We start from the raw sequence: 23545 nt of genomic DNA on the forward strand, positions 1-23545 counted from the left end.
ACAGCAATATTTCAAAGTGGATTTTATTTAGCCAAGTAAATGTGTCTCTCATGATCTTTGTTATTCTAAAAATTAGGTTTTTTTTTTTTTTAAAAAGAGCCATTTTGCATAAAATGCTAGGCCACCCAGATTGTGAAGCAAAAATCATGGTCTAAAAATGTCTTTTGTTCTGAAAAGTTGCCCATCGTTTAGATGTTCTTTGAATTATCAGTGCTTCAGGATTGTCTTCTAGGGCCAGAAGTGGTAATAAAATTTTCTACGTGAATAAAGCAGATAAGGAGACATGAATGTCTTTTGTCTGGGATTGAGAAATTTTGTTTTTGCTTGATGTAAGCTGGTGGGAGCAGGGTGAAGTTCCTTTATTTCTGTAAGAGGGCTATAATGAGATTTTAGTTCTTTTTCTCATCTCTGATTTCATCTAACAGTTGTCATGACCTGCAGTGTTGTTCAAGGGAAATTTGCGGGTGTGTTTCTGTAGCAAAAGCTCAAGAAACAGCTTGACCTCAGCATCCAGCTTGGGGGCCCTCTAACCTCTTATCTGGCGTCCCCTGCAATTAAGGCATTTGCTGATAGCTTAAGGGAACAGTTCCAGGAAACTCACTTTTATAACCTTCCTCAAATTGAATAAAGATAAGCTTCTGAGATTTTATCAGCCTTTCAGGAGAGAAAACCTCAGAATCACCAAATGGCCATTTTCAACTTCGGTCGCTAGATTTCCACCTGGTCTGGTTTTGAGGCTGCTGTTGTCAAGCCGCGGTTAGGAAACCGCACCCCGCTGGGCTGCTCTTGGGCCCCCCAGTGAACCTGGGCGGTGGGTGGACAGGTCCTCAGTCCATGGGTCTTAACCTGATCGGCTTCTCCTTCTGGGGAACTGAGCAGAGTTCAAGGAGCACGTGTGGGTTTCTGAACCCAGCTCAGAGGCAGAGACCTGGTGGGGAGGAGACGGCGCAGAGAGGAGGCCACCTGGAGCCCAGCTGACCCGGGGCTGCCTCACCTGTGGGGCTTGCCTGGCTGGGGCTAACCTAGCAGCTCCACGCAGTGCCCGGGGGGCCCCTGCGACCTCTGCCCTCCCCGGCTGTCTGGGGATCTGGAGCGGTCCCCCGCTCACTGCCGAGTTCCCTTCTGCAGTGGTTTCTCGCAATGCGGTCCCTGCATTGTGAGCGGACACACCAGACTCGCAGGGTTGTCATCTGGGGTTGTTATTTGAGGTCGATTCAGTGGATGCCAGCATGACCGCCACCACCATCGACGCAACAGCGATCAGACGCCTGCTCCTGTCTCGGGGGACTGTGTGTCCGTGCTTAAACGCCTCCGGGGTTGGCGCAGAGCCAGCAGTTGACGAGGTGTCATGGTTCGGCCAGCGGTGGGTTTCACAGCCGATGTGGCTGCAGGTGAAATACGGGCTGTATCAGGCTGGCTGTGACTCTCTGGGCCCGCCCTCCAGGTGTTCTCGGGGTCCTGGAGACACACACGCCAAGGATAAATGTCACACACGTGATAAATGACACAGTGGTGTTCAGTCGCTGAGTCGTGTCCCACCCTTTGTGACCCCATGGACTGCAGCACGCCAGGCTTCGCTGTCCTCCACTATCTCCCAGAGTTTGCTCAAACCCATGTCCATCGAGTCGGTGATGCCATCCAACCATCTCCTCCTCTGTCGTCCCCTTCTCCTCCTGCCTCAGTCTTTCCCAGCATCAGGGTCTTTTCCAGTGAGTCGGCTCTTGCATCGTGTAGCCAGAGTGTTGGAGCTTCAGCCTCGGCCTGTGTGGTCCGCATGTCATGGGCACGGGGTCGGAACAGTGAGCCCTTTCTTGGGGATGGTTGGGGAGTCTCTTTTCTGCAGTCCCTTGGTTCTTTAATGTTTGTGCATTTCGGATGAATTTCTGGAGCACAGGTTTCAGGTTTTAGCCTCATCTCTTTGGACTGCTGTAAGTGGTCACCCAAACCCAGATTCTGAAGCAAAACTGTGTGCGTGGATTGATGTACACTGTTAGGAGGTTATGGGAGTGCGTGCTGAAAAAATTGCCTGAAAGATGAATCAGGGAGAGGGATAGATTTGTAGTGTCTGGAGTCTGTTTGGACTGTTGTCAGTTGTCCCCATTTCCAAAATATAAAATTAAGAACAGCTTACTGTCTTGGAGGCACTTGTTCAGATTTCATTTTATAAAATAAATATCTCCAGATGTAGTTGTTTTATGAAGAAGATTTCCAAGGCATTGGAACCAAGACGAGTGTATTGTTTTTAAAAAATAGGCTTTATGCAATCACAACCCTGTTAACAGTATGGTTATATTTTCCAGAAGCCATAGTGCCAGAAGCAGCATTGAGGTGTGCACTTGATCTCAGGCTTAATATTGAGCTGCTCGTAAAGCTCATTAACTAAATTCTACCTATTGCACCCTCTTCCATTCTGTCCACAATATCTATGTCTCTTCTGGTTTCGAATTTGAATTCTTCTAAAGAAATTGCATCGTCTGTCTTCTGATGCGTTGGCAGTTTTCCATGATGGGAATTGAATTGAGTTCATTTCAACCTTATCTTGGCTGTTATATTAAATCTCCTAACTCAGAGTTCATATCTATAAAGTGGGAATGGTAATACGCGTCCTGTTAGATAGGAGTTAAAATTTTTTTATTTAGGCTTTGGGCTTATTCATTTCCTTTTTGCTTGTTTTGCATGTCATTGTGTCCTGGGGATGCGAGGGACACAGCATGGACCCCACTCCCCACTCTGAGTTTCCTGTGGTCTCAGGGCTGAAAGTCCTGCATCAGAAGGGCCTTTGCAAGTAGGGGTGGTGTCCTGCTAAAGCCTGGGAAATGGAGAGAGTCCATGTCTCAGAGTGTCAGTGACAGCCTCCCCTCTTTGGACTGAGTGATGCTTTGATGTGTTCCACTCGGGGATTGCTGTTCTGTTTGCCAGGGCCAGAGATGGATTCTGAGCAAGTGCAGGACGGCCCCCGAGGACAGGGCCACAGAGTGTGTGTGTTAAGATCAGGCTCCTGGTACCCAGGTAGGGCTTTTCCCATAAATAGTGAAGGTGCCAAAAGCATTTCGGTTGAAACCTGCACCTCCATGCTCCTGTGTTCCTCTGTTTAAAGTTCTTTTCTCTTCCTTCCAGGGTGGGTGTGCCGGCTCTGGCTGCGGGAAGTGTGACTGCCACGGCGTGAAAGGACAAAAGGTGAGTAGCCCTCCAAGGCCAGCGATCCCTCGGGTCACCGTCACTGTGGAAGTCATGACTTTAGAGCAACCGAACAACCAACAAGTCATGCTGAAGCCTTATTACCATTTCAGGCATTTCCCCAGCGCAATACAAATGAAGCAAAACCAGGCTCAACAATATTTTTGAGGCATCTTGACTGCTCCTCCCCAAAGCTTGTAATTATTGGTGGCAATTAACGCTAAAAAGGCAATTTGGTTTCTTTCCTTTTTTGACTCTAGGAGGAACAAGTGTATTGGCAGAAAATGCGTTGAGTCAATAGCATTCTTTGGAATTAGTGCACGAGGACTAAACTTAGCTTTTTTTTTTTTCTAAAAAAAAAAAAAACCCAAAAAGTTGCTCTTGAACTTGAGAGCCTTCTATTCAAATCAGAATTTTTAAACAGTTTTGCATTCGTAACATACTTGTCTAAGATTTATTTACAGAAACAGTAACTATTTATCATTTCCCAAATGTACAGTTACAGTATTTTTTTCTAAGCAATGCTGTGCCCTCTCTCTCACAGATCTGTATGAAGATCATCTTCTCTTGAGGGCAGGTTGGGTCTGTGCCTTTCAGTTGTTTGGAGAGAGGATTTTCACCCCAGGACAGGGCAGCATCCTGTCACTGTGTGGGGGTCACCATGGAAACTGGGCGGAACCATGGGAAAGCATGGCTGCTGGGCCACAGCAGCTGAGGCCACGTGGAAGGGCGGTGGGGGGCGGAGGGGGAGGCCCCCGGTCCTTTTCCCGCTTTCTGGGAGCTGGAGGTATCGTTCGGGCAAGCCGTCCCTTCTGGTCTGTGCAGGCCTCACTGAATCACAGCCTCACACTTCTGAAACCCAGCAAGTTCAACTTTACAGAAAATTGTCCCATTTCTTTTCAGCTGTTTGCTGACGTACCAGCAGCATCCTTTTAAAACGTCTGTTGGCAGGTGGTGCCACCACGGTCACCTGGGCAGGTTGTGGGTCCGTGAAGTATGTGGAAGTGTTTTCCTGTCTCCCAGCACCCGCTTTGCCCTCTGCCATCCCTCTTCTCCTCCTCGGGAAGTGTCTCTGGCTAGTTCCAGGCTGCATCCTCGAGAGTAATGACAAGATGTTCGTGTCACAAAGACTCTTTCTGTGTGTGTGTCTAACTTGAATTGTAAGCACGCGGAGCTAACAAAGAAATCCTTCAAACTATAGAAAGTGGAACTTTCAACAAACAGGAAATGGAGACCTTTATCAGAATCCCTGTGCTTTTCTTGTAACTTAGAGCATCAGAACTGGGGGAGGGAGAGGTGGACTTGGTGTTTCTCGCTTGTGAAGAGAACGTGTCTTTTCCACCCGCTTTCTCGGTTTTCATTCTCTGCCCTCAACTGCAAACCCTGGTGGCATTCCCGTCTGAAAACAGACATCCTATTCCGGTCTTATTTTTCTAGCCTGATTCATTTTACTTTTAACCCCAAATCTCCCCCTTACATGAGGAAGTGGATTCATTATATTCATTAAATATGAGGAAGTAGGTTCATCCAGGTGCGGCTTTCCAAATATGCTTGGCCGACTTCTTCCTGACTTGACGGGGGCCTGGCCCTCGTTAGTTCAGAGCTGGTGAAAGCATCTTCAGAGAAGGCAGGTCGCGTCTCGGGGTGTCTGACACCCACCCCAACGAGGAAAGGGGCTGTAAGTGTTTCTTTTCACATCTTAGCATGTGGAAGCCCTTGCTTTGGCTGTTGCATCAATGGAGGCCAGGTCTGTGCGTCTCCGGGCCTGGAAACACACACTGTAGGCCTGCCTTCCACTCAGGCGTGGGAAGGTCAAGGTGGGAAGGTCACGGGGTCACCGTGCTCCTTCAACAGGCTCCTCCATCGTCCACTTTGGGTTTTATACCTTATTATTATTATTCAATAAAGACTGTTTAAATAAAAAACTGCCAAGCGGTGGGTTAAACCGTCCTGAATTTGCGTTTTAAAAGGCTGTAATGATTGAATGGATTCAGACAGCCTCTTGAGATTTAGAGGAACAGCTAACTGATTTAGGATTATATCCTTTAAACAGAAATCGGAGCTCTGTCTTTTCTCCCCTTGAGTGTAAATATTTCAGGTCCCATGGTTCACATAGCATGAGCCGGGAAGAGGGCCTTCCTCTCACTGAAAGAGGAAATTTTAAACTTCCACTTATTGTCTCGGACGTGATGTTAAAATAATCAGTTTAACGATGGGAAACACCCAGAGCTTGCCTGAGCCGGACCTTCAGGTCTGGCTCCATTTCTCTCATCCCAAGGTCAGATAACAAAGAAATGTATTCTTGGCTGGCACGTCAGCAGGAGAAATTGGTCTTCCTCATCTCCCACCGCTGTTCTCAGAGCCAGTCCTATACATGCTGATCGGATGTAAATGCAAAATGAATAAAGGCTTGAGCATCACAGAATTTGCCTCGAGCGGCTCAACCCACAGACCTGCTTTGGAGCTACTGATGCATGCTCTCAGTTCTTACAAGGGGTGTGTTGCTGTTCTCCAGTGTCTCAAGTTAAATGACCTTTGAGGTGTTTTTGAAAATAGGATGAAAAACGTCACATAACTCGGGGGGAGTAAACGTTACCTCAATGGGACAGAGTGTCAACTCATTGTTTCTGAGACATGCCCCCTTGAGGGACTCTTGAACATATTGGTTATTGAGAATCCACCAATGGAAATTGGAATATGTCCAGTGTAAATCACCAAATCTCTTTTGGCAAAGTCCTGAGTTCCATGGAGATGAGATTCCTTGACAGAATGTCTGATATCCCCCAGATTTCCTCAGCAGATATTGATGCCTTAGGTCACTGTTTTCTAATCTGACAGTTATCAGCGTAGGCTCGGGATCTGTTCCGAGCTTAGATTCATGAGCTTGTCACAGATTTCAGTCTTTGCTGACTTGTTTGTTTCCCAGAGCCCAGATGTTTTCTCTAGGTAATTGATCTGGGTTTGTACACAGTGACTTTCCAGAGGCCTCTGCAGTGTGGGAATTTTATCTCCTTAAACTGATTAGGGTTTTGAATGCTTGCCTCCTCAGCCCAAGCCAAAAGTTAAGCTCTTCTTTTGCTCCATAACCTGATTTTCTCAACTATTCGAGGCATTGGAAGAGGCAACATAGTCCCAGGAGTGACTGCCTTGGTCTTAGAAATTAACCATTTATACTTTGCAAAAAGAATAGAGTTTGCACAAGAAGTCTTACAAATGTTTTAGCCAGAGGAGCCAGCATTATGTAAAGCTATCATCCTATCCGCAGAGTCCAAAACTGGAAGCCTCAAGTTAACTAGAGAGGTGGGAGATATACATGTGGAATAGATAACAACTGAAGAGTAAGTGATCACATTGCAGGAGAAACAGCAGAGAAAACAAACACTCTTGTTGTCCTGAGAAGAGAGTGATCCCAGTGGCCTAGGACTGTAAATAAAGGGACGGCTCCCGGGATGAAGCAGGATGCAGGCGTGTTGTGTCCTCACTGATGCTCCAGACTCACCAGGACGTGGAGCAGGGTCATCTGCCATGCGTCTGCCTAAAGTCACGTGCTGAGTTTAACTGCACTGATCAGAGAAAGCAGCCCCCATGGCCTGTTGATGAACATGACCTTGGCAAAGGATGGATGGCTCCTAATAGAGAGACTTTGACAGGGGCTTCCCCAGGCCACAGTCTTGGGGAGCACAGAGAGTCTTAATTAAGCAGAACTATCATATTTCTGAGGAGTGATGAGAACAATATGGTCATCTCACAGCTTCTCAGAACACTTTAACCTGCTGGTACCCAGGTCCTTGCCAGCAACGTGGGGAGGGAGCCCGGTTCAATTCAGTCTTTGTGACCCCATGGACTGCAGCACACCAGGCCTCCCTGTCCATCACCAACTCCCGGAGCTTACTCAAACTCATGTCCATTGAGTCGGTGATGCCATCCAACCATTTCATCCTCTGTCGTCCCCTTTTCCTCCTGCCTTCAGTCTTTCCCAGCATCAGGGTCTTTTCCAGTGAGTCAGTTCTTCTCATCAGGTGGCCAAGGTATTGGAGCTTCAGCTTCAGCACTGGTCCTTCTGAATAGTCAGGACTGATTTCCTTTAGGATGGACTGGTTGGATCTCCTCACTGTCCAGGGGACTCTGAAGAGTCTCCTCCAACACCACAGTGCAAAAGCATCAATTCTTCTGTGCTCAGCTTTCTTCACAGTCCAACTCTCACATCCATACCTGACCACTGGGAAAACCATAGTTTTGACTAGATGGACCTTTGTGCAGGACTCAGCCTGAACTGAAAGCCCCTCAGCTAGGGAGTAGGATGCAGGCGATCAGATCCAAGTGCTAATCAGAGCAGGAATCAGTTTCCATTCTTCAAGATAAGACGATCCTGACCTGCGAGGGCCCAACAAGAGGACCTCGTGGTTCAGAATATTCTGGAGTCTTGACCACGATCCCGTTTCTCTGAGTCTGTGGCCTGTAAGCTTGCTCCACTGGCCGCCTGCCAAGGAACGCAGACTTCCTAAAGCCTCTCTGTAAATCGGTGGTGACGGAGCAGATTGCTGAGGACCACAAAGAAATGGACCTGGTGCTTTGGGGCCATGGGCAGATCTCCCGGGTCCTGTTCATAGACAAATAACCACAGGGAGCCACCTTCTCTGCCTAAGTCCGAGCCCCACCCCAATCTGAGGCAGGTTAGATTCGGTCCAGCCCAAGAAACCAGGATTGCATCACCTTTGGGGGATGTTTATTCCACACAGCATTCAGAATAAAACCTCGAGGCGAGGGCAGTGAAGTGAGCCTCTTAACCCCGAGTCAGGAGATGCCATTGTCCCTACGTGGTGAGGATGGGGCCTCCCCGGCCCCTTCCTGCAGGATATCCTGGCGTATTCTTTGCCCTCTAGGAAATTCGTCACTCTGGTTTACAAGGAGTCATCTTTGTTACAAGCCGGGCATGACGCCTTGGTCTCCCAAGAGGCGAATCTGGCCCTAGTTCTCATGCGTTCTGGACACAGAGATGGGGGTTGTTCCCCCAGTGGTCAGCCCTGCCTGCACTTGGGAAGATGCGTCTTGTCTTTCCTCCCCGCAGGCTCCTTGGAGTTCCCCAGGGACGAATCAGTCAGCAGGTCTTTCTCGAAGGTTACTTTTGGAGACACAAAGCAAGTATCCTTTGTGTCTTTTTCTCCAGGTCACACTAAGTAAGAAAAAGTGTGTGTAAAGAGTTCTGTAAGTCTAATCATACCTAAGGGTTTCCCTGGTGGCTAAGTGGAGAAGAATCCGCCTGCCAATGCAGGGGATGTGGGGTTGATCCCTGGGTCAGGAAGATCTCCTGGAGGAGGAAGTGGCAACCCACTCCAGTCTTCTTGCCTGGAGAATCCCATGGACAGAGGAGTGTGGTGGGCTACAGTCCACAGGGTCCCAAAGTGTTGGACACGACTTAGGGACTAAACCATAACCACAAATCACATCTAAATACAGAAGGAGAGGTTGACTTTTCCAGTCTTCCTGATGGCGTGTGCCATTTCACGTTAGTTTCTGTTAGCCTCTGTTAACCACTTTCACCAGACACTGCAGCGCCTGTTTGAACAAGAATTTAGGCATTTGCTTGCTCGTCTTGCTGTTCTGGCCGTTTTTGTCCCATTGATTATTGCAGTGATCGCCAGAGATGCCTTGCGTGGCTGTGTTAGTCGCCCAGTCGTGTCCGACTCTGTGACTCTTTGGACTGCAGCCGCCAGGCTCCTCTGTCCGTGGGATTCTCCAGGCAAGAACACTGCAGTGGGTAGCCATCTCCTTCTCCAAAAATGCGTTAGGAGCCAATATGAACATTTAACATAAAGGATCTTTCTTACTCCAAGGTCACAAGCATATGAGACTTTCTTAGTTGTCATTAAATCTTTGGTAAATTCCCTTTTTGAGACAGGGACTATATTTCATTGCCATTTTTTGAGAATTCATTAGTCTTCAATTTATGCATATCTTTATTTCATCAATCTTTCTTTTAATTTATACATGGGAATTGAAGACAGTGCTTTGTATGTTATACTTTATATATCAATTGGTTATTCTCTTTTCTTATTATTCTTATTATCTCTGTAGCATAGATTTGAGACCTCAAAGATTATTGAAGAACAAGCTTATCTTTCTATTATTTTTTACTAGAACATTGAAAATTTCTTTCCCATAAATGAAATTTAACCACTGTTCTAAATATTAAAGGTGTCATGTTTCTATCCAGATATTTTATTTTTTACTTAAGTAAATGAAAATGAATATTTTTGTGTAAAGTCTGTGGAACTTTGGGTAAATTAACTGATCTGGACTCAATGAATTATTAATAAAAACACTGATTTATTAATTAAGCACTAACTCTGTGGGTGGCACCATACCACGTTTGAATAAGTGAGGATTTCAAAATCTAGTATATTATAATTAAAAAGAAATTTCCTTTTATTGTGTCTAAGACATGAAGTATAAATGCCAAAAGAGTAGGACTTATAATGTAGGAGGTTCATTTAATAAAATTAAGATTTGTTTAGTGTATTTATAATTACTTGTGTTGTTTTTGAAACTGGTTGGGAATCTCTGTTTTTATAAATGCTTTGAGCATTTCCCAAAGGGCAGTGGCGGTCAGTTCAGCCTTTCCCCAGACGTGGTCCTCAGTCCACCTGGAGCACGTTCTTGCTGTGGCCTCTGGAATAGAATACCGAGGGGTGCTCCAGTGTTATTGGAGGAGGACAGATAAGTCTGGGGACACAAGCTGCAGCCCAGGACATCTCAGAACCTTTCGTTACAGCTTTGGAACCTTCAAGGGTGGCTTATCCCATGTGGTTTTCCAAACTCACTTGATTACAGACCCCTTCTGTTTCTCAAATCAAGGAGCAGCCATTACGAAAGGCTGCTTGGTAGGATAAGAGCCTAGGTTCTCGTGTGTATTCCACCGCCTCCTAGCTGAGTGTGTTCTACCAAGTCATCTGGCCGAGTTCTCCTGAGAAAAAGGGAAATGACGTTTGACCTACAGTTCCCAGTCTTGCTGAAAGGATCAGGTGAAAGGTATGGAACCTAAAAAGCACTCGGGACGTTTAAAATGTCATGTAGGTACACATCATTTTAGCAGCAGCTGAATTCTGAAGTTGGGGTGAATATGGCGATGAGTTCGCTCGCTGGTGCAGTTGGGGGCTGGATTCTCAAACCTGAAGACGTGGGCAAGCTGAGAACTTGTCGGTTCACAGAGAAGGACCGGCTCCATCAGGACAGAAGCTTCTCCCAGCACCTGAGTCAGAGAGATGTCAGATGTTTGTAGAATCACAGCACCATTGTTGGGAAGCCTGTTTGTAGCTTTTGGATGCGTTCGGTGGAGGAAAAATGAGACGTTCTCACTTGGGAGGTCTGTCTGGAACAACCATCCAATTTCTAGTCAACACTGTGATTTTATCATCCATTTCCAGACTCATTAGGGGAACCAACTCTCCTGTTATTCACCCTCCTTACATTTTAAGTACCTCTATAGGTTTTTCCTGTTAACTGCTTTTCCTGACACCCGTATAATTACAAGCAGTATCCAAACTCTTCTTCTCCCCAAGTCAACTTAGCTCGTTCGAGGTATTTTTAAAGGGGAACTTCTGAGCAGAATCGCTTTATTTCTGCCACACAATGGATTTCCACCCCCTAAGTGTCCGCCTTGATCGCCTTGGGGTCGAGGCGTCCACCCTGGGCTCTGATGGCGCACTTCTCTTCCTGTGTGCTGGGTGGATGGGTTAACGCACACTCTTTCCTTTTCCATGTTCTCCCTGGTGTCTTGCAATGCCAAGATTTTTTCCAGATGTCTCCTATTTCCTATTTCCACATATTGGACATGAATCATCATCTGGCAGAGTCATCGTGAGAATCAGTGTGGGCTTCCACACTCACCTACTTTTGTCTTTTTGATAGTTTTGTTAGGAAAAAAAAAAAAAGAGGATTTTAAAAAACTGTGCCTGAATCCAAGAGTGAAGTATCAACCATATGCCATGGGGAAGCCGTTAGGAGCAGATCCATGCTTAGTGGTTTTATTTTATCCTTCACGCACACGTCTCCCTGTGCGCGGATGTCTCTGGAATATGCTTCTTGGGTACCACAAAGGGGACCGTGAGCCACACCTCCCCCAGCATCCACCTCATCCTTCCTATTTCTCTCCGTTACATGAAATCTGCCCCTTAGCTCTCTGCTTCTGAGACCTGTTAGCTCTCTGCTTCTGAGACCTGTTACACTGGAGATAGATGTTAATCATAAAAATTCTACCTTTCTGGATCTGTAACTGTACTTGGAATGCACCTCATGCAGTGCAACTTTACAAAAGAGTGAGTTGCTCTTCCTTCCACGTTGAGACAGAATAGTAGAAAATTAAAGGTCTGGAGTGGACTCTCGCGTCCTTTAAAGCCCAGAACCGCTCGTGTGAGTGGACACTGTCGTCAGCAGCGCTGAGCCCTGACAGTCCTCATCTTGACTCTTAATAGAAAACGTTATTTTTTCGTAAATAGGATCCTGACCAAACAGTGGTCAGCAGGAACTTAGCTTTCTTCTAGAAGGAGCAAAATGCTGCGTGTTTTAATTCAAGATCAAAGAGTCAGCATCGACCCTGACAAAGCACAGCCGTGCCGTGGATTTTCCTCCTGTTTGCTGGTGGAAGGTCACACGCCATCGAAATACGGTTCTGTTTGGCACGAAGCATGGGATGACTCTGCCGCGTGGGCTTGGAGAACCGCACCCAGAGCAGCATCGCAGAGCCCCATCCTCCTGGGGTGGCTTGGCGCAGTGCGTGATGAAACAAAGGAGGACATAGAGGACTCGAGGGGCCAGATGGCCCTGGGGAACGGCTGCCCCAGGGTCTCAGTTTCCCTTCACCAAGCCCCGTGGAAACGTGGAAGTTTCCCGTGCATGCTGCGTCCACAGGTGGTGTAGCCTGCCTCCACAGCTGCGTGGCTTTAAAAAAGCATCATGCTTATCTGGCCCCGAGTCCAGCTGACTCTAGGTCTCTTCACTTGGAAATCAGCTCATAGTTCTCCACTCCTCCTTGAATTGCCATCCACACATCCTTCCTGGTTTGAAGTCCCTCTCTGGTCCCCTTCATCTGTATACAGTTGGGCTGACCCTTGTGCTTATAGACCAACCTACAAAGAGCTGGAAGACACTCTGAGTGATGAATGAGAGATGGGATTCTCTCCCATGTGTCTTTGTTAGAGCCTGAGGATTTGTCCACAGTTTATTTTTTTTTAATGAGTGGGTGTTTCATTGTGGCCGCTGACATCCTGTGTTGGTTCACTGATCATAGGTGAGAAAGCCTGGCTCTTGGTTGGCTGGTGTGAACTCTGAGGCCTGCAGTGTCTGGATAAAGACTTGACTGGGAAATGGCTTTCCCTAGGTAGGAAAGGAGCTCAGTCCATCCACGGCGGATGCAGTGAGCTGCCTACGTCTCCTGTCCCCCACCCGCCTCCATTCCAGGAGTCTTGTTGAGGTTCTGCCCATCAGTGGCTGCAAGCTGACGGATCCAGGGGGTGGCTGGCACCCGTCCTTACCGATGTGACGGCCCCAGGGACAGGTAGCCGCCACAGTCACCCCGCCCTGAGTGCTCTGCCGTGAGCCCCGAGGGGGCAGAGAAAGCAGAGCCACGAGGGGGACCCTGTGGGGTCCGGAGCCGAGCTGGTCAGAGACGGGAATCTGAGCTTCCCTGTGGCGGACAGTGGAGTCCAGCCAGCAGGCTCAGGACACATGAGCTGGGCTCCGGTTTTGATCTCCTGTTTTGTTTTGTTTTTAATCACATTTTGCCCTGATTTGTGGTGGAAGATCGGGCACTTTGGGAAAGTGCCGTGGATAGCTGTGTCCTGCTTCTCTAGGCGTCTCGCTTCCTCCTGCGAGACCTCACGTCTTTACAGGGTGGGATGGGCCCGCCTTGTCACTCTTTCTCTAAGCAGGGCCTCTCGCAGGGGAGGTACGTGGATGAACTTTGTTTGCAGACCATCCATCTCTGGATCCGGGAGGCCCGGGAGTGACGCGGTCTCTGCTCCATCGGACATCCACCTGCTCCCCACGGGTGTTGCTGTTCAAATCCTCCCCCCAGGGCTGCCCTGGGTGGCGAGCCTCGGGCCCTGCGCCTCCCCGGCCGGTGCGGCGCCCCTGCAGTTTGCTGTCTCAGCCCCAGTTCGGAGGCGCTCGCACCTCGTCTGACTCTGGACCACACAGGCTGGGCCCTGGGTGCGCCCGGGAGGCCGCGACCTCCCGAGACGGGGGCGGCCTGGCTCCCGGGCTCCTCCCCGCTCCGGCTGCCGGACGCCCCGTTCTTGCAGGAGACCCTGACTTGACAGCTCGTGGAACGCGCCCTGCCTGCTGGGGCAGACGTGATCTACGACTGGAGGAAAACTTCCAGAAAAGCTAATAATAACGCTCGGAAGTACATCTGGGCTTGTGAGCAGAGCGATGGTCTGTTTTAAAGACGCTTTAAAGACGCTGGGTGCGGGTCTCTGCTGAGGACTCGGTTCTCCGGGGTCCCCCTGGGTCTGGGGCTGTGGGGGTGGGCGCTGGGGCTGAGGTCTTCGGGGCCGCGTCCCCACCCCTGGGGCTCTGAAGATGCTCCGGTGCCCTCCGCCTTGGCCCCGGGCATTCACCCGGGTCCCCGCATGGGCCACATGGCTCTCTGTCCTTCTCTGGAGCCGTCTGCCGGTCCTGCTCCGCCCCGCAGGCCACGTGCCCCGCCCCCAGGCCACGTGCCCCGCCCCCAGGCCTCACGCCCCACCCCCAGACCTCATGCCCCGCCCCCAGGCCTCATGCCCCGCCCCCGCCCAGCCTGAGCACCTGCCTCCTTCACTCACCTGCTCGGGCGCACCACGTTCTCTGGGGCCTGCCTTCCCCCTGTATCTCCCCTGCTTGCGTGCACACACACACACACAGGAGTGTACACACGTGCACACACCCTTTTTGCCTAGATCCCTTCCCCGCCCCAACCCCCAACTCCTCTGTCCCCTGCGGTTGGTTGGGCTTCTAGCTGGGGGTCTTTTCCTCTTTCTTCATGGGCCAGGACTCTTCCTGGATGTGATGGGGACTCCAGGGTGCCTAGTCAGGAGGGGGACGTTAGAGCCGGCGGGGTGGGGGCCCAGGCCTCTTGCAGCGAAGAGGCAGCCACGCTCTCTGCAGCGGTCGGTGGGGTCACCCAGAGCAGTGTGGACTCAGGCCGGGGGGGCCCGGGGAGCCCAGCCTTTTGTGGGGAGGGGGGCTGTCCCGAGCCGCCTCTCCGATGCCGGACCCGCCTCTCACGGGCTGGCCCTCTAAGGATCTGGCTCGCGGCGCCGTGTTCATCTGGGCCCTTGTGACTGGGGTGCGTTTCTCAACCGGAAAAGGAGTCTTGGCGTTTTGATCTCAGTCTCCAGCAGGGAGAGGGTGGACTCGGAGCTCTTAAACTTTCAGAATCCGCGTGTCCACTATCTCTGATTTCAGGGCTGCCCTGTAGAGGCCAGGGGTTCCTAGAGCTTTGCCCCGGCTGCCCTTTCTGAAGTGTAATTTACCAGAAGGAGCCGAGGTATGCAGTCAGCACCACTGGGCCTCGCTGGATGTCAGCACGCCACTGGTATGCAGTCAAGGTCAGAGGCTCCCTTGATCTAAGCGCGGAAGGTCAGGCCATAACGGGCTGGCACTTTTCAGGCAGACATGTCCTCAGCCTCAAATGCTTTCTCAGTGATGTATGCGGAGAGGGCAGGAATGTGATTCAGGGCGTTTAGCTCCCGCGCCTTCCTCATTCACTTCTTGAGCCTGCTGATGTGGAAGGTAGCAGTTCTTGAGCTCCCTGGGTCTCCCCTCCCTTTTCTCTGTTTTGAGAAGTCTCAGGACACCCACACAGTGTCAGTCGTGATCGTGTGGACGCAGGAAGCGGTGTCTGTCCCTTCGTTGTGCCTCTTCCCGCTTTCCAGACCCCTTCCCAGGTGGGTGACCCCAGGCGGTGTGCCCAGAGCCTGAGGTCACCAGGCACGCCTCTCCTGGGGCAGAGGGAGGGAGCTGGGAGGCCGGGCACACTCCAGACGGATGCAGGGCAGGACTCCGTGAGCCTCTTCATGAGCCCCTGGGGTAGGGCCAGCTCCCTGTCACTGTCGTATTTGTTCCTCTGAAATTCTGCACCCAGCTGTTCAACTGCAGTCCATTTACGTGGAACATCAAATAGCTGTTGGATGATTACTTCTCATCCATCTCTCACCTTAGGTGCTGGTCCTCCCCGTGGAGAAGCGTTGTTTGGAAGCCTGTTTGTTCTTTCAGGATGTCTGGGGGGCTCCCCCTGGCTTGGAATTCTCATGGGAGCTCAGGAATTTTTACAAAGTTGGCAATTTCATATCTGGAATAGGAGAGAAGGGAAGGCTACCTCAGGGTGCTTGACTGATCAGCCTCCTGTGGCCAAAGAGAAATTGCCCCTGTGGTTCTGTTGGGTGATGCAGACCCCCAAAGTGCGGAACGCGAGGGGGCATCGCCAGAGGTTGGGTCTGACCCCTATCAGCATTAAGTAACTTAGAATAAAAAAAAAAAAACCAGGAAGCTGTCTTCTAGTAAATTGAACCTAAACACCTCTGAAAAATAGATAGAGTAAAATAGCATTAAATAAGATACTGCTCATTTAAATTTTTTAATAATTTGACCATGCCTCTGGGTAAAAATGTATGCCCACATTATCTTTTGAAAACAGACTGCTGCTTTTGTGAACAACATTGAAGTGAAGGTTATTTGTAAGTATTTAAGAAGGAGCTATTGTGTTAATTTGTGCACCCTTATTTGGGATTGATTGTGCAATCATATGCTTTTTCTGGGGCTTCCCTGGTAGCTCAGTGGTGGTAAAGAAGCCACCTGCCAATGCAGGAGATGTGCGTTCGATCCCTGGGTGGGGAAGATCCCCTGGAGGAGGAAATGGCAACCCACTCCATTAGTCTTGCCTGGGAGATCCCATGGACAGAGGGGCCTGGTGGGCTACAGTCCATGGGGTCCCAAAAGAGCTGGACATGACTTAGTAACCAAGCAACGACAACGATGCTTTTCCTCACTATTCAGTTTTAAAATCATTCTTGACCAGAAAATCGCCTTCAACGTCTCGTTCCATTTCTTTCCTGAAGGTGCCATATGTTTTAACACATACTGTGGTCTTTTCTGAAAACAGGGTAAAATTCGGGTATTAGGATCGATCTTACCTCGGCTCTTTCTCATTGAGGAGGCTGCGCTAAGTGTAGGTTTTGTGGAACCTCACAAGGTTGGCCCGTGTTGTGTTGTATTATGTGCGGAGTTGATTTGTCATGTCTTCACCTCCTTGGCCCTGTTCTGATCTTGATGAATGAAGCCTTGATGTTATTGCAGCATGTTGGGGCAAGTGTTATTAGCCATGTGATAACAGTCAGGGAACCTGGTTGGAGGGAAAGCAGATCATTTGGGGGCATCAGAATGCGTGTGTTTTCTCAGGTCCTCATGGAATGAACAGAAGAGGAGGGTCCCGGGGCCTCTGTCATCTCAGCTGGATGGGCTGGTGACGTGCTGGCCTCAGAAAGACTCAGGCTGACACCGGAGAGTAGACACAGCTCCCTGGTCTTGAGAAGAATTACTATCAAACATGCTTATTAAGGAAAAACTGAAAAACCCGGTGCATAACATAGAGGAGGAGTTTCCTAAAACGGTCGTGTTTTTCTAAATACTCAAGAAATTCTTAGTCTCCTGTGTTAAGTTTAGCCACAAAAACAAGAATGAGATAATTCATGGGTCATGACCCGTAGCATCAAAAAAGCGACGACACTGCATTTCCATTCTCTTTTAAAATACTTTGTGGCCTTATAGGAAACGCCGGGAACCTGATAGAAACTTAATGATAGATGCAAAAGGGATGGTTTAAATGGACCACCGTCAGGAGGGTTTGGTTTGTAAACATTTGTTCAGTGTTTCAGGCAATGCAGGGTCACTCTGAAAACTCCATCAAACCAAATCTGACTGTTACAAGATCCCATGGGGAAGGGAAGCAGAGGCAGGGTCCTATCTTAAGAGGGTGAAATGGATTTTCAGGGAGTCCACGTGATCGATGCTCCAGCCAGGACTGAAATCTTTTGGTTCCTAAATCAGAGTTCTTGCCTCATCACACAGCATCATCAGTCCACTATGAGAATGCAAAGTAGGGTTCCCCAAAGGTCTGCTCAGTCACCCAGAGCAGGGGTGCTTATTTTCGTAGTCAAGTTTGAAATGGAATTCCTACACCAGCGCCCTCTTGGTAGGTTTATATTATTTCTCTGGAACCTTTAGCATTTTGTGTTTCCTTACTCACTCATGAAAGTATTTAGTGAGTACCTACTGTGTACTATCTGTGCCAGGTTTGGGGGCCGGGGGCACCCAGGGCACCCCTGGGAGGGTGCCTCTAAAACCCAGTTTGAATAGATAATTGCATTGAACATTTTTCTAAGAAAACATTTTTTCTTAATTGCCAATTGGCAGTTTCTCTAAAGGTTAAACCTTAAGAATACCTTGCATGCCTTTTATATTAGTAATGATAATTGTTATTGTCAGAATAGTCCTTTTGCATTTTTTCATATTTACTGTTAGCACAGACTTTTTAAAAAAAAACCTCCCTGACCTAGATTGTGGCATTTCCTGACTTTTATGTGCCCTAATTTTGTTCAGGATGCACGCACTTCCAGGACCTTGTCACACACCCACGTTCATTTTCAAGTTCAAGTTAATAACATCCTTAGCTATGGTAACAAGAAAACCCTCCAAGGACTATTTAGACATTGTGCACTAATTGGTATTTCTAAAATTTGCTGATAACATACAGTGCATCTCTTTAAACCTCAGGGTTGTTGGTTTGGAGGTAGTAAAAATAAAGCAAAGTGTCTTTTTGAGAAAAATGATGCCTTTTTCCTTGTCTGAACTCCAAAAGCTCCTAACCTCCCATTGTTATATTGTTTTCAGTCATTGTGTTCCTTCAGGCTCACTCTTCCCCCCACATCTTTAAGTTAGGACTCAGGATTTTGATAAAAAGCGAGTGAGCACCAGCACCAGGGACTTTAAAACACAGAAAAGGCGCTTGTGCTGGCGAGTAAAGCTGCAGTTTTGCAGGCAGGTTCTCGGCCCCTCTGAGGCCTCTGAGGCCGCTGGGGCGGCCTTGTGCTGCTCTGGGCACTTGAGGCGAGGCCCGCACCTGCCAGGCCCGTTCCCGGCTTTGGCTGGATCTTGCCCCCTCCTCCCTGCAGTGCGCGACATACACGACCTTCCAGGGCCACCAGCTTAGGGAGCTCCAAGCTGCTGTCAGGTTCCTTTTATGTCTATATTGCTGTTCTGCTTTAAAGGACAAGTTTTAAGTCTGTACTGATTGTGAAGTAATAGGTTTAGGCAGAAACATTCCTGATTTTGATTTTCAAGAACACCCCATATCACCTTTTGGGGAAGCTATTAAAATCTGGTTGGATTTTTTTCCCCCTTCCTAAATGATAAAAGAAAGACCAGAGAAGGTTCTTCAAATAAATTTTACCAGCAGTTGGATATTTAGAGACTGTTTCTTAGAGACCTCTTACTACCATATTTGTACCTGTTTTGCTCAATTTAGTTGTTTCAAAAAGTACTATTTCCAGTCACTTAGAAAACTGAATTTACTACCCACACCGTGTTATTGTTAGATTCCCCTTGTATTATTGTTAGATTCTGGGTTTAAAAAATGGGTGCAGAAAGGAGTCTGAAAAACATCCACAATTCATGTTATTTCTAGGGTCACAGCATTTACGTTACTTAATAGCCTCCGTGTTCAGGTGACTAGTTTCATAGTTAATTTTAATCACATTTTTTATTGAAGTATAGTTGATTCCCAGTGTTGTGTTAGTCTCTGCCGTACGGCAGAGTGAACCATCTATACATATCCACTCTCTTTTTCTCATTACATTTTTTAATTCAAATTAAAATTCATTCCCTTAGTGATCTGTGTTGCAGGTTTATAAAAAATGATTTCTCTTAGCTGTACCTGCACTGATATCTTCAGTGGCACTAAATGTTTAACATTAGTATATTAAGATCACGAATATTTAAGAGAAAAAGGCTGAATGCTTTCAGGGTCTCCGGGGGGAAAAGTTTGATGGGGGGAAGTGTGATCCCACAGCGCCCTCTAGTGGCAGAAAGCCAGAGCCCTTGGGGGCTTTCTTGTTCAGTTGCCAAGTCGCGTCCACCTCTTTGCGATCCTTTGATCCTGGCAGCACGCCAGGCTTCCCTGTCCTTCACTATTTCCCGGAGCTTGCTCAAACTCATGTGTATGGAGTCAGTGATGCCATCCAACCGTCTCGTCCTCTGCTGACCTCTTCTCCTCCTTCCTTCAGTTTTTCCCAGCATCAGGGTCTTTTCCAGTGAGTCGGCTCTTTGAATCAGGTGGCCAAAGTGTCACCAAAGTATCACTTTAGCTCCAGCATCAGTCCTTCCAATGAATATTCAGGGTTGATTTCCTTTAGGATGGACTGATTTAATCTCCTTGCAGTCCAAGAGACTCTCAAAAGTCTTCTCCACCTAATCACAGTTTGAAAGCATCAATTTTTTGGTGCTCAGCCTTCTTTATGGTTCAACTCTCACATCCGTACACGACTACTAGAAAAACCATAGCTTTGACTCTATGGACCTTTGTTGGCAAAGTGATGTCTCTGCTTTTTGATATCTGTCTAGGTTTGTCATAGCTTTCTTTCCAGGGAGCAAGCATCTTTTAATTTCATGGCTGCAGTCACCTTCTGCAGTGATTTTGGAGCCCAAGAAAATAAAGTCTGTCACCGTTTCCACTTTTTCCCCATCTATTTGCCATGAAGTAATGGGACTGGATGCCACGATCTTAGTTTTTTGAATGTCGAGTTTTAAGACAGCTTTTTCACTGTCCTCTTTCACTTTCATCAAGAGACTCTTTAGTTTCTCTTCCCTTTCTGCCATTAGAGTGTTTTCATCTGCATATCTGAGGTTGTTGATATTTCTTCCGGCAGTCTGGATTCCAGCTTGTGAGTCATCCAGCCCAGCATTTCTCATGATGTTCTCATGCCTCTTTTACTGTTTCTTAACTTAATATGATAGATTAGGTGTAAAAGTTGTCTTCAAATTGCTTTGTGTTTAGGAGTTCTTGGCCACCTGATGGGAGGAGCCAAGTCATTGGAAAAGACCCTGATGCTGGGAGAGATTGAGGGCAGAAAGAGAAAGGGGCAACAGAGGATGAGATGGTTAGATGGCATTATTGACTCAATGGACATGGGTTTGAGCAAACTCCGGGAGATGGTGATGGACAGGGACGCCTGGTGTGCTGCCGTCCAGGGGGTCATAAGGAGTCAGACACGACTGAGCCACTAAACAACAACCACCACCTCAGTGAAGGGATGTTTGGCTGAGATTCCGCGGATGTGCTGGGATGCTAAGGGGTGGTGGGGGATAGGGAATGAGCAGTTTTGGCCTGGGAGGTGGTTGAGAGCCTGGACTTGGGCTGAAGTCCAGAAGAGGATGGATGTGAGTGGAGGGGGATCGGACCGGGGTCCACAGGAAAACCCATTGAGACACTGAACCTTCACATTTAAATTTGAATGTGTTAATGGAGCATGAGGAAACACAGTGGAAACACAACTCTGCTGTCTGATGGGAAAGTGGATGAAGCTATCGATTAAAGATGAACTGGAACTGTATACACAGGATTTGATGGAATACACCCACCAGACTTTGGAAAAACATTATCAAAATATTTTTCTTTTCTTTCTAATTTGGGAAGCTGACTACTTGGGGGAATGACTTTAAATATTTATACTTAAAATATTTTAAGCAGATTACTGCTTTGGAGTAAGAATTAACAAAAGTGTTTTAGGCTAATTTTTTCAGAAAGAGCCTGAGACGAATTAATGAAGAAAATATTTGCTGTTGAAGACCCTTGCCACTGCTGACAGCTTTCATCTTTGAACGCCATCGCTGATACTCAGCTGTAATGACAGAGGAAAGTCTGGAATTTATTTACGAGTCCTAAGAACCTTTGGAAAATTTGAAGTTTTTTTCCACCAGCAATTTATCAGTCCTCAAGTTTGCCTGTCGTTTTAGTAAGTTTTTCACTGGATCAACAAAGCTGGAAGGTTTGTTTGCTTTTAGCTGGCTTTTGGGGAAGAGTTTTAAATTGTTTATAGTAACAAGGCACTCAGGGCTCCTTCAGGTTATTCTTGGGTTGAAGAATGGTTCTTTAGAAGTGTTTTGTGAAGAACTTTTTACAATTCATTATTTTTTTCTCACCAGGTGACATGCAGAGTGGATTTTGGTAGATCATAAAGTATCTACAGTTTTATTTCTTGGCAAATGTTGACTAATCAATAACATTTATTGTCTGTTTCCTCTGTGATTGGTGCTCTGCTCGTTTCATATTATGTATGATTTGAGCTTAGCACTTAGCTTACCTTAGTTAGTTTAGCTTAGTTAAGTCGCTCAGTCGTGTCCGACTCTTTGCGACCCCGTGGACTGTAGCCCACCAGGCTCCTCCATCCATGGGGTTCTCCAGGCAAGAATACTGGAGTGGGTTGCCATTTCCTTCTCCAGGGGATCTTCCTGACCCAGAGATCGAACCCAGGTCTCCCGCATTGTAGGCAGACGCTTTAACCTCTGAGCCACAAGGGAAGCCCGAGCTTAGCCCTAGCAACCAGCTTTCCCAGCAGTGTTGAAATTCCTAGAATTGTGCCTGAATTCATCATGGGTGCAAATAATGTTTCCAGATCGGGGTTTATCCAGCGGGAACCTCCCCTTGAACACGGCCTCTCGGGGAGACTTCTGTGCTAGTGGTGGGTCAGTGGGCAACGTGAAGCTGCTGACCCACCAGCTGGGCGTGGGTGGCCCTTGTCCATTGGATGGACTCAGCTCCAGGGGCTGGGAGTGTCTGCTCAAGAGCCCTGGGGCGGAGACCCCAGCGTCGGAGCTGTGGTCCACGTGTCAGCAGAGAGAGGAAGGCTTTCCGACGACTTGCTGTGCCCCCAGCCAGCTCCGTCTCCTGAACCTCGCCACCGTGTCTGTTCCACTTCTCATCAGTTCAGTTCAGGTCAGTCGCTCAGTCGTGTCTGACTCTCTGCGACCCTATGAACTGCAGCACGCCAGGCCTCCCTGTCCATCACCAACTCCCAGAGTTTACCCAAACTCATGTCCATCAAGTTGGTGATGCCATCCAACCATCTCATCCTCTGTCGCCCCCTTCTCCTCCTGCCCCCAATCCCTCCCGACATCAGAGTCTTTTCAAATGAGTCAGATCTTCGCATCAGGTGGCCAAAGTATTGGAGTTTCAGCTTCAGCATCAGTCCTTCCAGTGAACACCCAGGACTGATCTCCTTTAGGATGGACTGGTTGGATCTCCTTGCAGTCCAAGGGACTCTCAAGAGTCTTCTCCAACACCACAGTTCAAAAGCATCAATTTTTCTGATCTCAGCTTTCCTTATAGTCCAACTCTCACATCCATACATGACCACTGGAAAACCCACTTTTTATACAAACCCGGTTACCTGCAGCTTCTGAAGTCTTTGAGAGCACGTCACCACTAGCCTGCCGATGGCCAAGGAGAGGAATGTCGAGGTGCGTGTGGTGAGGGGCCACGTAGGGTCTGTTTGCCCAAACCGGCCCCAAGGGTGAGAAGGGACTGAGTGGGCCCAGGAGGCTCTTGGGAGAGAGGCTGGATCTTACGGAACATGAAGGCCGTGGACGCAGGAGCCTTTTTAACACCTCACTGACTCTTCTCATCCTCTGCATGTGAAAAGATGGGGAATGCACACTCATGGCCAGAAGACTCTCAGAAATGCTCTTCTCCCCACCCCCGCTCCAGCTCCTGGCGTATCCCCTCAGAGCCAGCGGAGACGACTACGCCAGGAGTCCTCCTACCGACCATCTCGAGTGAAAGGGCACCGAACCTGGAGAGAGAAAATGACACTTAGGGGAAGAAGATAAACAAGAGGAAGCCGTGCTCTGGGTGCGAGAGGATTTTACCCTTTCCTAATTTAATATCAGGAGAAGGAAATGGAAACCCACTCCGGTATTCTTGCCTGGAAAATCTCATGGACAGAAGAGCCCAGCGGGCTACAGTCCATAGGGTTGCAAAGAGTCTGACACAACTGAATGACTTAGCATGCATGCAATTTAATATTAAAATGTTAAATGCTTGAAGTAGCAACAATGATAGAGCAGATGTGTGAAACAGCCTTCGGTATTATATTTAAAGAAATGTAGCCTATTTTTATGGGTTTCCCTGGTGGCTCAGCTGGTAAAGAATCCGCCTTCAATGCAGGAGACCTGGGTTTGATCCCTGGGTTGGGAAGATCCCCTGGAGGAGGGAAAGGCTACCCACTGCTGTGTTCTGGCCTGGAGAATTCCATGGACTGTATATCCATGGGGTCACAAA

At 48.2% G+C, this 23545-nt stretch overlaps 1 protein-coding gene across 1 annotated transcript in view; it reads left to right on the top strand.

Moving 5' to 3' along the window:
• COL4A1 (collagen type IV alpha 1 chain) overlaps positions 1-23545 on the top strand; it is a 133387-nt gene that overhangs the window by 51362 nt on the left and 58480 nt on the right. The window contains exon 2 of the mRNA XM_043478325.1: positions 3118-3177. Coding sequence (XP_043334260.1) covers positions 3118-3177 — 60 coding nt within the window. The remainder of the gene's footprint in view (positions 1-3117; positions 3178-23545) is intronic.

This window comes from Cervus canadensis, chromosome 9, assembly GCF_019320065.1.
Source record: "Cervus canadensis isolate Bull #8, Minnesota chromosome 9, ASM1932006v1, whole genome shotgun sequence".
Classification (NCBI taxonomy): Eukaryota; Metazoa; Chordata; class Mammalia; order Artiodactyla; family Cervidae; genus Cervus; species Cervus canadensis.